Source organism: Plectropomus leopardus, chromosome 12 (genome assembly GCF_008729295.1).
Source record: "Plectropomus leopardus isolate mb chromosome 12, YSFRI_Pleo_2.0, whole genome shotgun sequence".
In the NCBI taxonomy this organism is placed as follows: Eukaryota; Metazoa; Chordata; class Actinopteri; order Perciformes; family Serranidae; genus Plectropomus; species Plectropomus leopardus.
In genome coordinates, this window is record NC_056474.1 from 5,842,136 (window position 1) to 5,855,098 (window position 12,963).

The window sequence follows — 12,963 nt, forward strand, 5'->3', positions numbered from 1 at the left end:
GAACTAAAAGAGATGGAGCGATGCACTGTCGTATTTATAAATAATTCCATCTAAAATCTGACTAAAACTGAGACTTAAAGTCTTCTGTTGAAATCTGAAGATGTCACTTTCCCCTTAAACAGACGCTTTGGCGCTGTGAGGAAAAACTCTGCTGTCTGTCTCTGTTACTGCGCTGCCCTGTCAGTCTGCTGCGATCTATTGATCAGCTGTGTGATCAGCAAAATGTGGTTGGCATATTGTTTTCATTAGTGCTTTCTGTTTTCTGTTGGTGGTCAAACATAGTAAAATTACTCTCTTGGGCTCAGTTACTTTGGTTTGGACAGGAATGTCCGACCTGACTCACACTCTAGTATCCAAATGTGCACACTCATGTATTTAGGCACGTTTCATAAAAACAAAACTATTTCTGTGTATTTTCAGTATTAACTCTTTAACCAGCTGCTGCATGCCAGTAAAACACAGGACACAAAGTGACATTTTTGGAGCGGTCAAAGGCAGAGATGACACCCGGTTCCCCGCAAAGTTAACACGCATTGTTGCCGGGAGGACACCGAGACAGGGCAGCATAAAACGGGAATCTCTCCTGAATTCGGGAAGGTTTGCGGTATGGTTGTGACATGCTGGTCATGCACGCTGGCGCTCCAGCTGGTTGTACTGTTGATGTGATGAGGAAGGGTCCAGGATGGTAGCCAAACGAGCCACAGCCTTGCAGATTTACATACCCTTTGTTTGCACTGATTAATTTTCATGTCATGTTAAGGAACCGATAAGCAGAATGGAATTTGTTTTTCCACGAGTACCCGTTACATGGCGTGAAGTACTCGGTTCTAACTTGGAACCAAGTTTCGGTTCCCAACCCTACTAGTCAGGCAGATCAGTCTTAAGAACGATATTGCTGGTGGCTTGACCAGCCCTCTTCAGGAGTTCGTAAACCTTTTTTTTTCTTGTTTTGGATTTGTTGGTGTGAGAAATAGGAGATGTGGCGTGAGAGCATGTGTCTCACTTTTATTGCATGAGAGCTGGCAGCTCTGATGTATCTGTAAAATTAGGTTAAGTGATACAAATACTAGGACTACATTGTCACAGAATTAGTACAAAGTACAAAATGCGCCTAAACAAGCCATAAATCAACTTTTAGCTGTTGAAATTGTATTCATTTTACTCATTTGTGATTTACAAATATATCACACTTAAGTCCAATAATTATTTGCCTTATCTCTGCTCAATGTTCTCATAGTGGCTGTCAGTCAATGAATAGAGTCAGTTCTTAATTCCTTTAGTTTCATCATGCACAAAAGCTTTCTTTTCATGATGGAAGCCATTTCCATAAGCTGGAAAACTGTGTTTATCCAAAACTGTCTTTTTCTCATTTTCCCGAGAGAAGGGCTTGCTCTCAAAAGCATTGACTGGGAGCTTTTGGGATGAACTGACTGACATCTCAGTTTGAACTGCTTTATGGACCACTGGTTTCTGTGCAGATTTCTGAGCAATTGCAGGGAGGGCGAGCTGCTCCCTCTGGACCTTTTTGTCTTCCCACAGCTTCAGCAGGCGGCGCTGATTATTCGTCATATCCTTGAGGTTTTGCTGCAACGATTGCACTTGATCCTCTAAAAGTGTCTTAGAGGTGACTGTGTTTGCCAACTCTGAAGTCAAATCATCAATGGTCAGACTCAGTTTCCCAGCTTTCTCCACCAGAGAGCTGCACTCACGGTCCTTGTCGTGCAAGTCATTGATTATGTCCTTTGTGGTTTTTCCATTGAATTTGGGGCTGCACTCGAGTCCAAGCTCAGTGCGGAGAGTCTTCACTTGTTTCCTCAGCTCCTTGTTGTCCATGGTCAAGGTCTTGAGTTTTTGTTTCAGAGCTTCAGTTGAACGCATCCTCGACTCGTACTGTCTGAGCTTCTCCCTGAGGATGTTTTCTCTGTGCATGGCATCATCTCTTTCCTTTCTGCATTTCTCCAAAAGCTTCAATGTCTCAAATTTGGACACTTTTTCACCTTTTCCATTAGAGGTGGCCATCCTTTAGCGAGAATCCCCAAATCACAATATCAAAAAAGTTAATATTAAAAAGGCATTTTCTTTAAATTATTACTCTCAAGCTTCTCAAATAGTCCTTGCGCATGGTGTTGGTAAATCCACTTCACAAGCACGAGCAGCATGTCTGAGACTGAGGCAGGTGACATTCCTCTAACAGGGTTATCTGTTTGACGGGCAGCTCCTGTGTAACTCAAAGCTGGGGCTAGAATGACCATTAATTAGGGCGCCACCATCCCTTTGACACCGTTTCAAGTGACACAATTTTTTTTGTCTTCTATTTTGTTAATTAATCTAAAAACTTTGCCCTTGTTAATCAACGGAAATATGAAACACAGACTTCACAGAGGTCCCTTTGCGTGTGAGCTGCCGACCACACGCGGTGTCCCTGCAGGCTTTACATACATAAGTAACATTTTCCACTGCAGGTGATCTGTGCATCCAAACAGTGACACAGTAGATTCTATCAGTTTGCTCGACCACACGACACTTTTGATGGATGAGTCGGAAAAAGAGTCGCAGCAGCCAAATGTCCAATTTTAAACTTAGACGCTGACTTTGAAATGTTGAAGATATACCAATTAGAGAGGATCTCACCCTTTAATATTTAAAATGTTCAACTGTTGAAATGTACTGGCAGCCTTTAAAGCTGCCAGGAGCAAGCAGAGAAGAGTCACGTTGCATGCACGTGTGGGAGCTCGGGTGATTTAAGGTTTTCCTTTCTGAAACTTAAAGTTTACTGACATTTCAGCATATACATGATGTAACTATCCAGAGTAAATGGACATTTTTGTAAAGACTTTTGAAGTACAAACACTGTTTTTTACAGATGGCAAGTAATGAATCCAGATGATTGTGATTATTATTATGATTGTTATTTTCATCATCAGTAAACTAAATGAACAAACATTCTCCATGGTTTCCATCTAAGTGGAAAAAATGTCAACAAAATAATTTTAGTGTTATTTAACCCTTAGGGCACACTTTAATATTATGCATACTTGTATTAATCTGCGCACAAAATGCACTTTTCAAAATCAAGCTTTATACCTTAATATGATCTTCTAATTTAATTGAGTTTATTTTTGTTTTGTTTGTTGTGTGGTTATTATTTATTATTTATTTCTTGCAAATTTTTGGACCATGTCTTGTTAAGATGGTAAGTGCCTTCTCCCCACATTTTTTTTTTTACAAGAAATCTAACCAATTTGCTCAGGTTTGAAAGGGTTAATGCATGTCACCCTGCAAGACAGTATGTCAATAATCTATTCAGAGTTTAATATGTGCTTGAAAATAGGCGCCAGCTTGACTGTAAATGAGTGTTATAATACCTTTAATAATGATGTTTTCATTAATAAAGGTGGGTCCCACAAAGATCATGATTCATTTTTGATTTTGAAACAGTGTATATATTAAATCGTATACATTTTATCAAATGCTTTTTGTCACAATAAAAACAAATTAATTTAAAAATAGTTACACAAGTTGCCTTGGACATCAGAACGAGTCTTTGGCATTAATTGAGGGCACTTAGGGTTATCAGTTAAAGGAAAATATAATATTTGTACATAATAAGCCCAAACCTTGAATATCACCTGTTATTGTTGTGCTGTTCAAACCCAATATTCTTTACACAGAACATACAAGCCAGTAACCATTAACGGAATATAAAAAATGAATATACAAAATGCCTTTGATTTTATCAACATTACTGCACAGACTGGTTATCTAAATATTTTAACAGAGAAAAACTATAAAGCAGAAAACTACCATCTTACAGGAGATCTTTGTGCTGTAACACCATATCCCATTCATCTTTAAGTTTAGAACCCATTCCATTAGAAATGACATAGCTGGTACCAGTGTTCATTTTCAGAGGTCATGCACTTGAACCAAGTATCCGCACAGGGTTTTAAGGTCATGTGCCAGAATGTGCGAGTGCAGGTGAAATCCAGACGACCAGTGACTTCATCACCACAGCAACCCGAGTCTCTCAAATAAGGCAACAGGAGAAGCTGCAATTTAAAAAAGAATAACACTTGCTTTGGGAAGGAGAAATCGTGTAAAGGAAGTCCGGTGTCAGATGTTGTGCTCTTAGCAGGTCAAAAAACAAACACAAGAGCCAAAGCCCCTAAAATAGGACAGCAATGAGCTGCTACTGAAGTAGGAGGTCATCATACATAAATGTGAACAAAAGAATGACCATGAGAGAGTACAAGGTGGAGGAATATGACCAGGGTTCCCACACATTTTTACCAATGAATTTTCAAAACTTGACCATAATAGTTTACTGTATTTCCACGACTCTGGTTAATGTGTTTAAAATGGGTAAGCCTATATAGCGATACAGACATACATTTTAAAAGACTTTTTTTTTTTTTTTTTAAGATTATTTCTTGGCATTTTTGAAAACAGGAGATTGCTAGTGTCAAAGGGGCAGAGACAGGGGATGACATGCAGCAAAGGGCTGCAAGCAGGAATTGAACCCGCAGCCGCTGCAGCAAGGACACTGACTTTATATATGGGGTGCCTGCTTTATCCACTGAGCCACCCGACACCCATTTTTTTATATTTTTACATACTTCTTATTTTCTTACATCTATTGTCTACTTTTGGATAGGATTTGTGATTTGCTTCAGTGTGACTGTATCACAATGTATCATAATTTCCTCCAGGGAATCTTTAGGTATTTCTGATTCTGTAGTCGATAAATAACCGACCTGTTAATAGGAAACTGTCTGATTTAGGATGAAATTTAGCTGGAAACGACAGCTTGATGCTGCTATACTGTATGACTGTACTGCAGCAGCCTCCCACTCAAGGTAATGTTAGTTCTCCATCAGTTTTAACTGTCACCAGCAGCATTTAGTGCTTTCCCACACTGACAGTGAATATTATGTGCATGATGTGCATCAAATCTCAGTGAAAGCCTTGGTTATCCCGTTATGCAACAGCTTTTCAGCATTTTTTGTTTCTCTCCAGATGTGACGGCGCATTTCTCTCCTGCAAAAGTGGGGCGGAGCCTTGTCGAAGACACAATGCTGTTTGGGTCTATGTGTTTGATGTGATACCCCCGACTTTTCAGCAGTCACAGGGTGCAGCATTGAATTTTAAATTAGCGATACAAGGAATGTATTTCACTAAACACTGGATAAATTTGAGGTTTTAATAAAGATTATTTAAACAACAGCCAAAACAAAGTGTATTCTAAACTTTTTAAAAACATTCTGTTAACTCCAAACCAGTTTCATAACCTCTCCAGGGATTTCATGACCGTGGGAACCCTGTACGGCTTACATGTATCAGGTAATACTGTATTTGTACAGTGGGATCAGGGCTTAAAAAGCTTGTGTGTCACTATTGTTTACCTTTAGACAATGAAAGGCTTTCATGTCGAGGACGGCGCCTTAGCCACCACAGTCACAACAGACTTGTCAGGTGGTAGCTCTGGTTGTGGTGAGTGAAAGAAATAGGCCTGAAACAACAAACAAGGGAGGGAGAGGATGAAAACCCCAAAAAGAAGCAATTGCAGTATGAAGAGAAACCACTAATCATTCATGAGTTCAGTATTAGTTAGAGTTTAGTTTAGGGTTTGTTTTTTTTATATATTTAAAATACACAAAATGACATGGTATACAGTGCAGCAAGAAGCAAAAAACCGAGGGTCTTTTTTGAAGCCTTCACCCATAAAAAAACAGGTGTGTGAGTGAGTGTGCTGCAAATGTACAGTGTTACAGGAGAGAAAACAAGCATGCTCTCCTGCAATCCATTCATCTTGTTCAGCCTTCAGACATGGCTTCGTTGTAGACTAATTACATGAATGTGACCAGACATACGATACCTCTGTGCACCTGACAGTGTTCACATTAACAAGCGCACTAACGGCCCGTTCTCACACCAGTTAGCCAGTGCGGTCACAGTTTCCAGTGAAGAGAGTCTCCCCAGAGGGAGCAACTTGACACTATCAGGTATAGTAATTTCCCAGAAACAGGAGGGAGAGACACGCAAAAATGTCCGTGTAGTGTTGTGTCTGTGATTGACACAGACAAGTTGGGTCAGAGTTTGGCCACGCTACTGAGATCATTGGGGACAAATGAGAGTGAGTCAATCATTGCTGTTATCTACACCGACATGGACAGGCGGCTTGAATCAACTGGATTAATGAAAATGTAGTTTGCCAAAGCAGGACAATGAACGTTGTATCTCATTTCCCCCGAAACAGATTTGTTTTCCATATCTCTTAAATTTGTAATTAATCCAAACAGTTATGTAAAAGCGGCACCATAAATACAGCCAGTGCAATTACCTTGCAGCCGACAGCAAGCAGGGCGTTGAGCACAACAATAGCAGACATGACTGCTATCATAACTTTGGGGTGGTCATCCCTGACTGCAGGCCAGAAAGTCAGCACCAGAACTGAGCCAGAGAGGCAGAGCGCCACTACGATGGTGCACCACTGCAGCCATTCAAACGGGAGGATCCACAGGACCTGATGAAGGAAACAACAGTGCATTATATACAGGGTTCCCACACATTTTCATGGACAAAAATTCCATAAAACAATCTATCAGACTTCATTTGTATAGCACTTTTCAAATAAACAAAGTGTACCACAAAATGCCTCATATAATAAAAACAAAAACAAGCATGCAAATAAAAAAACACACAAAAAAGTAGCTGGCGCACATGAAGGGAGTGAGGGGCCACGGGGAGAAAATGGAGAAATGTACGTGACAATAACAAAATGTTGTCACACACTGTAGTTAAGTTACATCGACAGCAAAATACATTTTCCAGTATGTTACATTAAGTGGAAGGTAATCAATGCAAGTCAGGATTTATAATTAATTTACTAACAATGTCATACAAGTAAATGTTATCAGAATATTGTAGCTAAATCTGGTGATATTCTATGTTTTCTTTTTGTCAACAAATCTGGAAGAAAAAAAACAAACATTAATTTAGTTACCCATTTTTAAAAATTATATTTTCAAGAGGAATCAATGGGCTTTGGGCTGAGTGCCACAGACTGAAACTTTTACATCTGTTAATCTGAGATAAAAAATCAGGTCTTACCACTGCTGGTATGTAAATTGCAAGAGAATATCCATACACACAGACGATCTCCATAAACGAGTAGGACACCAAGTTCATGATCTTGTTGTTTCTCCATAGCAGGAAACCCCAGAGGGCGAGGGGCACAAACCAAGCATAGCTGAAGATCACTGTTGCAGCTATGGTCACTGGAAAACACAGAAAATTCAAAAATAGAAGGCTCTTTAAGCAAAATGCAAGGTATTTCTCTTAAATTCAACCTGAACAAGTGAGCCATGAATATCAAAGAATGGCAGCACTTACCTTTTTGAAACTCAGGGGTATACTTATAATGTGGTTGGCCAAAGTGCACCAGAAAGTTGGAAATGTTTCCACTGATGGCGATGGCAAACACAAGGGTGGTACAAATCCAGAATGGTCCTGAAAGCACAAATATCGCGCATTAATGCTTCAGTCTGTATGCACCTTTATTTCATTCATTTTAAATATTAAATCACTTAGGAAATAGCACAGAACATGAAAATGATTATCTTTCATTTACTAAGAAAAAAAATCACAACCTCTTATTATGTCATGCATGTTAAAGTGCTTTAGTACTAACCATAAAGATCAGGATTTCTGCGAAGGTAAAGATGAATGAAGTTCTTTCCAGGCCATGGAAGCATTGATCCAATGATTCTTTCCCTCACCTGAAAGAAATGGGAATAATCATTACATTTGTAAGTAAATCAAAGCTATATCTGTTGTGAACCACGTCATAAGTCATTAAAATAAGTTGTAAATGTATTACGTGATGGGTCTCGATGTCAAAAAATCGTTGGTAGTACTCAAATGTCCAGAAAGGGACACTTTTCTTTTGCCCAGAGAGAAGCTTCAATTGAAAAAGAAAATGGATAAAAGCAAAATTAATAAAATATATATTTGAAGCAACATTTTACATTTCACTGAAATTTGTTGGGCTTTTTTTTTTAAGTCTTGTGCAGACCTCAGCCTTGTCATCACTGGCAAGTGGGTCCTCATCATTTACATCAGGAGAGAAACCAGCTGCTTTTCCCTTCCTCTCAGGTTGGATGTCGTCGTCTTCAATGCTTATGGTGATAGCATCTCTGTTGGCTTCCAATAGATTGCCAGCTTCTTCAAATTCTTATTTCATGGCATGAATAAATGGAAAATTTGAATCATTTTTAACCATTTTATGAGTGAACTATCATTGTTGCAACTAACGCAGCACAGGAGGAGTTCTGAAAGATGTGCTTTTACAGATGCCATACAGCAGGGATACCAGTCACAGCAGCTCCATACATGTTTCCAGGACTTAAGAACGCTTCTAGATTTTAGGACTTTTCTTGGATTTTAGGCCAATTATAGGATTTTAGGACTTTCTGAAATTTCAGGACATTTCTATGATTTTAGGACATTTCTAGGGTTATATGACACATTATGTTTCTTGGATTTCAAGACGTTTCTAGGATTTTAGGACATAAGGGGCTTAGCTAAGACCTCTGTTGGCACTCAACTTGTCACTTTTTTTTGATAACCAAGCTCTATTTTGATACTGTTTTATGTACTCTGGCACCTTATGTACACCGAAAGTAACAAAACAATTCCTGTTGTGTATCAGTATATTTTTAACATGAATTAGAAAATGGTTGGAGGGAGCAATTTGACTGTCGGGCAGTAAGTTGAGTATCAGTGCTGTAGAGACTGGGAAGAGCACCATTACCATCAATGAAGCAACGTCAGGACTCACCTTTAAACTGGAATGGATCATTTACCGACGCCATTTACACGGATTCACTCTCCGTGAAGCTGTTCGTCACACAAACTTGTCGGCAACTTAATGTTGCTCACAGACAACAAATGAATGTTAGAAAGCTGTGGAGGAAATGAACATATCGTGTCAAGCTTCTGCGGTTAATTATTAATTCTCCGTTGTTTTAAAACACTGTAAACTATGAGCAATACGGGAAAAAGGTATCAACATTAGTTAGCTTAAGTTAGCTTCCAACTCCCATCTTGACAGCTCATCAACGACGAACATTAGCTAACGTTACTTCCTTTTGCTAATGTCTATCGTTACTCTACGAATGTGAAAATTACGAGAGCCTCGATGGTATTTAAAGCACTGTGTAGCTTATGATTACTTTCTTAAAACAATGAATGCTTACCAAATTATCTACTAATAAAAATCATTTCACTTCTCTCAGCTACGTTAGCATCGGCAGAAACAGGATATACTGGTCATGTAAACAAGGCTTCTTCCTGCTTCTTAAGATTTTCAAAGTAAGAGTGTACACTTTTTGAATTAAGTATATAATTAATTGCATCGCAAACTGTTATATGTTATGTTTTCATATGATCATTTTAAGTTGATTCAAGTTATAATTTTGCTATTTATTTTGTTTGGGGTATATTTAAACGAGTATCTATTAGCAGTTGACTTTTATTTTGAAGTTAGGAAGCAAAGACCACAACTGGGCAAGGTGGTAACGTTAGGCTATATCAAGGAACTCAAAATACGTAGTAAATATCTTGGTGTTACAAACTAAAAAAGATGAGAAACGAAAGCAGATAATATACGAGTCTTACTTAGGACTTAGGCTCCTTTTAGTGTTGGTTTTAACTCAGTCAATGAGCATGGATTAGCTAACTAGCAAGCTATTAGTGCTTCAGGTGTTTAGCCGGCTAGCCTACAAAACTTGTTAAAGACTTTTGCCCTTGTGTGACTTTTAGTATGGACAATAGCACCGTTTATGTCCGAGAAAGAGGCAGCCTTCGTCGTGTCGGTGACATAGTCCTAGCACAGCCAAAGCCAGTGTCATCATGCAGGAGGACAAATCCATTTGTGCTGAGAAAAGAGCACTTCATATTCACCTATAATGCAGAGGGGAGTCTGAGATACACCACAAAATCTCTCTTTAACATCACTCTGTTATTCGTGGCTGATAACATCCACCACGTGGACTCTCTGGTGGGCTTCCCCGAGCAGATAGGAGACAGACTTTTTGCAGCAGCAGAGGAGAATCGTGTGTTTTTAAACGCAGACGTTTCTCCAAAAGCCTTGCAGTTATTCAGTGATGCATATGGGGAGATGGTGCTCGGATCACTATGTCTAAGAAATAAGTAAGTTACAGTGCTAGTATATTCCCAGCCGTCCAATTTGATTTGCCAGCAACAGCATCTCATGTCCCCTTTTATTCCTGCAGATTTCCACTTTTGCACGAAAGAATGAATGAAATCAAAACATTTCATAGTTTGAAGTCTCTGGATCTGTTTGGCTGCAGACTGGGAGATGATCATGAGATATTTCAGCATCTAACATCCAGCTCTTTGGCGAGGTAATACCCTGATTGCACAATCCTAACAACATGATGTGAAGAGTTTTAGATGCAATGTTGATAAGGAGCTGTACTTTACTTATCTTCATTTCTTTCTGTTATTTTATGTTAAACAGACAGTCTGCCTTGTTTAATTGTATTATTGTTTAAAAGTAAAAGAAGCCAAAAATCAAATAATCCAAAAAAGAAGCTGAATAACCCTTAACTAACTCAATGAAAAAACATTACACCCTCCCAAGTTCTTAAAAAAAATATCTGAATTGCCACCCCCTTTTGCATCACCCCTTCCTCTGTCATAAATAACAAACAGTGCATAACACTTTTACTTTTCTTCTTCAGCAGCCTGATTCAGCTTTTCATTGGCGGGAACAGTCTGTCAGATGTCGGTCTACAAAGACTGACAGCACCTGTCCGAATGCTGAGGAAGGGACTGGACCGTCTTCAGTTACTTGATGTTTCCTGTCAGTCACCAAAATATTATCTGCTTTCTCTCTGTAGTTGTAGCGCAAATATCACCACCTTCAAATTTAAAGAATTTTGAAGTTGACATCCATCATTATTCTGTTTCTTGCATAGACAACCCTATCTCAGTGAGGGCTCTCAGATATCTCACATGCCTCCCCAAACTTGAAAATCTTGATGTATCTGGGACCAGTTTGAAGGTACAACAGTAACAGAAGTGTGTAACACTTGGCTGCAGCTTATTGCGATGATGACTCCTAAATTTAATTTTCACCTCCAGCTTGGCACAGGACTGAAGGCCGCCATATGGGACCTGTTGGGGCTCATGTATTCAGAGAAACCACTGGACACCTTTGATCACTCAAGATGTAAAACAGCAGGTTGGGCAGAGCAGGTAAATATCTTCAGATGTTAATAAAAGTAAAGATATGTGTCTGTAATGTAAACACTGTTTTTAACCCTTTGAAACCTATTGGATTGGATTGATTTCTTTCAAAATTATGGAAAGAAGGCAATGAGACACTTAAGAAGAATGACCAAAAAATTAGCACAAATTTAGTGTGCGAAAATCACTTGAAAAAAATTAAACAAAAACACCAAGAAAATTACCTAAGAATTAGCACACAAAAATAAAGTTTTTAAAAAGCCAAGAAAATTACCCTTAAAAATTAGGAGAAAAGTTTTAGTTAAAAGAGCCAAGAAAATAACCAGAAGAAAGTTTTTGGAAAATAATATGAACTCTGTAACATAATTTTTAAATACCTTTTTATGGTTTAAAAAAGGGGAAAGTAAAACAGCCAAGAAAATTACCCCAAAATAATTTGAAAAAGTAATGCTAAAAAAATAAGAACGTTTTCCCAACGTTTTTGAAAGAAATTAAACCGGATTGCTTAGGGTTCAAAGATTTAAATATATGTGAATGACATATTAACCTAGCACAAGAAAACTGATGTCGATCCAGATCTTATTGGGTTAATTATAGGCTAAATGTTGCAGAAGTAGTGCTGTTTGACATCTCTTAAAGAAATGCATTGATTCATTTTCAGGTTGTAAACCAGTGGGAAACAAACAGCTCGCAAATGCCAAAACAGAAGAAAATTGACGAATCCAGAACATCAGCACTTCGCTTTTGTAAGTTCATTTTACATTGCAATATACAATTTTTAAAAATCAATATTATGACATATTATCTAAAATAGATTTTGAAGTGTTTTTGTTCTCTAGTCGGCAGGCAGAAGTTTGTCAGAGAAGTACTGAACGCAGCCCCTTTGGTATGTGAGAGCGAGGAAGACGCCAAAACAGAGCGACTGCATTTCTTCAAACCTGCAGAAAACAATCACAAACCAGAAAAACAGACTCCTTCTACATCAAATCACCAAGCGAAGCCTTGCTGGCACAATATCAAAAAAAGGCAGCGTCAGTCAGAAAGGCGTGACAGTTCACATCAAAGTCCTCCACCAAAACGTTTGTCCTCACCTTCAGCTCTTACTGCAGAGGACATGGACTTGTTGAACAGCTACTGAAGAATGCTGCCATGTAGCATTCCTCAAACAGCAATTTAGGTGTGTTGCTAAATCGGTGACATCTAGGCTCAAGTGAAAAAGAACATTTTCCAAGATGATTCACACTGGTAAACTGTAGACACTTTCTCTTGGATACAGGTGCTGTTGTATGTATGTATGTATGTATGTATGTATATTTGTAAATAAAGTTGAGCATTTTTTATGTGTTAACTCCTTTGTCCAGCATTTTTTTTATTTGGTTACAGATTCATGTGGATTTTCATACAAGTTTTCCACCAGACTACATATGGCAGAGTTGGAAGCAAATTACATTTATACTGGATTACTGACTTTTTTTTCATTTCTGAATTTGTACAGCCCAAGACCTGTAAACAGACTGCGATGTGTAAAATCGGTGCGGTTCCACTAAATCAAATTACCACACGACAAATCAGGAGGCTAGTTGGTATTTCAACACAGAAAAGATGTACACAGTACATAGAGTGGGAGAAAAGGGAGGTTAATAGGGGGCCTCGCATCTCGTTTTTGTCCCTGGTCAAGGTTAATTAGCA

General features: G+C 38.6%; 3 protein-coding genes across 5 annotated transcripts; 1 reads left to right on the forward strand and 2 right to left on the reverse strand.

The window, feature by feature from the left end:
* Positions 1–1,260: 1,260 nt before the first annotated feature.
* zgc:113691 (uncharacterized protein LOC503529 homolog) lies at positions 1,261–2,019 on the reverse strand. The gene has a single exon (XM_042497447.1). The coding sequence runs from the start codon at positions 2,017–2,019 to the stop codon at positions 1,261–1,263; it is 759 nt and encodes a 252-aa protein (XP_042353381.1).
* A 1,331-nt stretch (positions 2,020–3,350) lies between these two features.
* On the reverse strand, positions 3,351–9,342 carry yipf1 (Yip1 domain family, member 1). The gene is made up of 10 exons (XM_042498502.1): positions 9,258–9,342; positions 8,840–8,964; positions 8,075–8,232; positions 7,880–7,960; positions 7,691–7,778; positions 7,393–7,509; positions 7,111–7,277; positions 6,341–6,523; positions 5,403–5,509; positions 3,351–4,049 (listed from the first exon to the last, which is right to left on the reverse strand). Exons 2-9 carry the CDS (start codon positions 8,871–8,873, stop codon positions 5,423–5,425), a joined length of 915 nt encoding a protein of 304 aa, XP_042354436.1. The 5' UTR covers positions 8,874–8,964; positions 9,258–9,342; the 3' UTR covers positions 3,351–4,049; positions 5,403–5,422.
* Positions 9,343–9,567: 225 nt separating this feature from the next.
* lrrc42 (leucine rich repeat containing 42) lies at positions 9,568–12,599 on the forward strand. 3 transcript variants are annotated; one of them, XM_042498019.1, is made up of 7 exons: positions 9,568–10,212; positions 10,296–10,427; positions 10,767–10,888; positions 11,004–11,089; positions 11,170–11,283; positions 11,936–12,020; positions 12,114–12,599. In XM_042498019.1, exons 1-7 carry the CDS (start codon positions 9,824–9,826, stop codon positions 12,410–12,412), a joined length of 1,227 nt encoding a protein of 408 aa, XP_042353953.1. In that variant the 5' UTR covers positions 9,568–9,823; the 3' UTR covers positions 12,413–12,599. The 3 variants fall into 3 exon arrangements, with proteins under 3 accessions (XP_042353953.1, XP_042353954.1, XP_042353955.1); XM_042498020.1 differs by having other exon boundaries at positions 10,770–10,888; XM_042498021.1 differs by having other exon boundaries at positions 12,098–12,184.
* Positions 12,600–12,963: the final 364 nt, after the last annotated feature.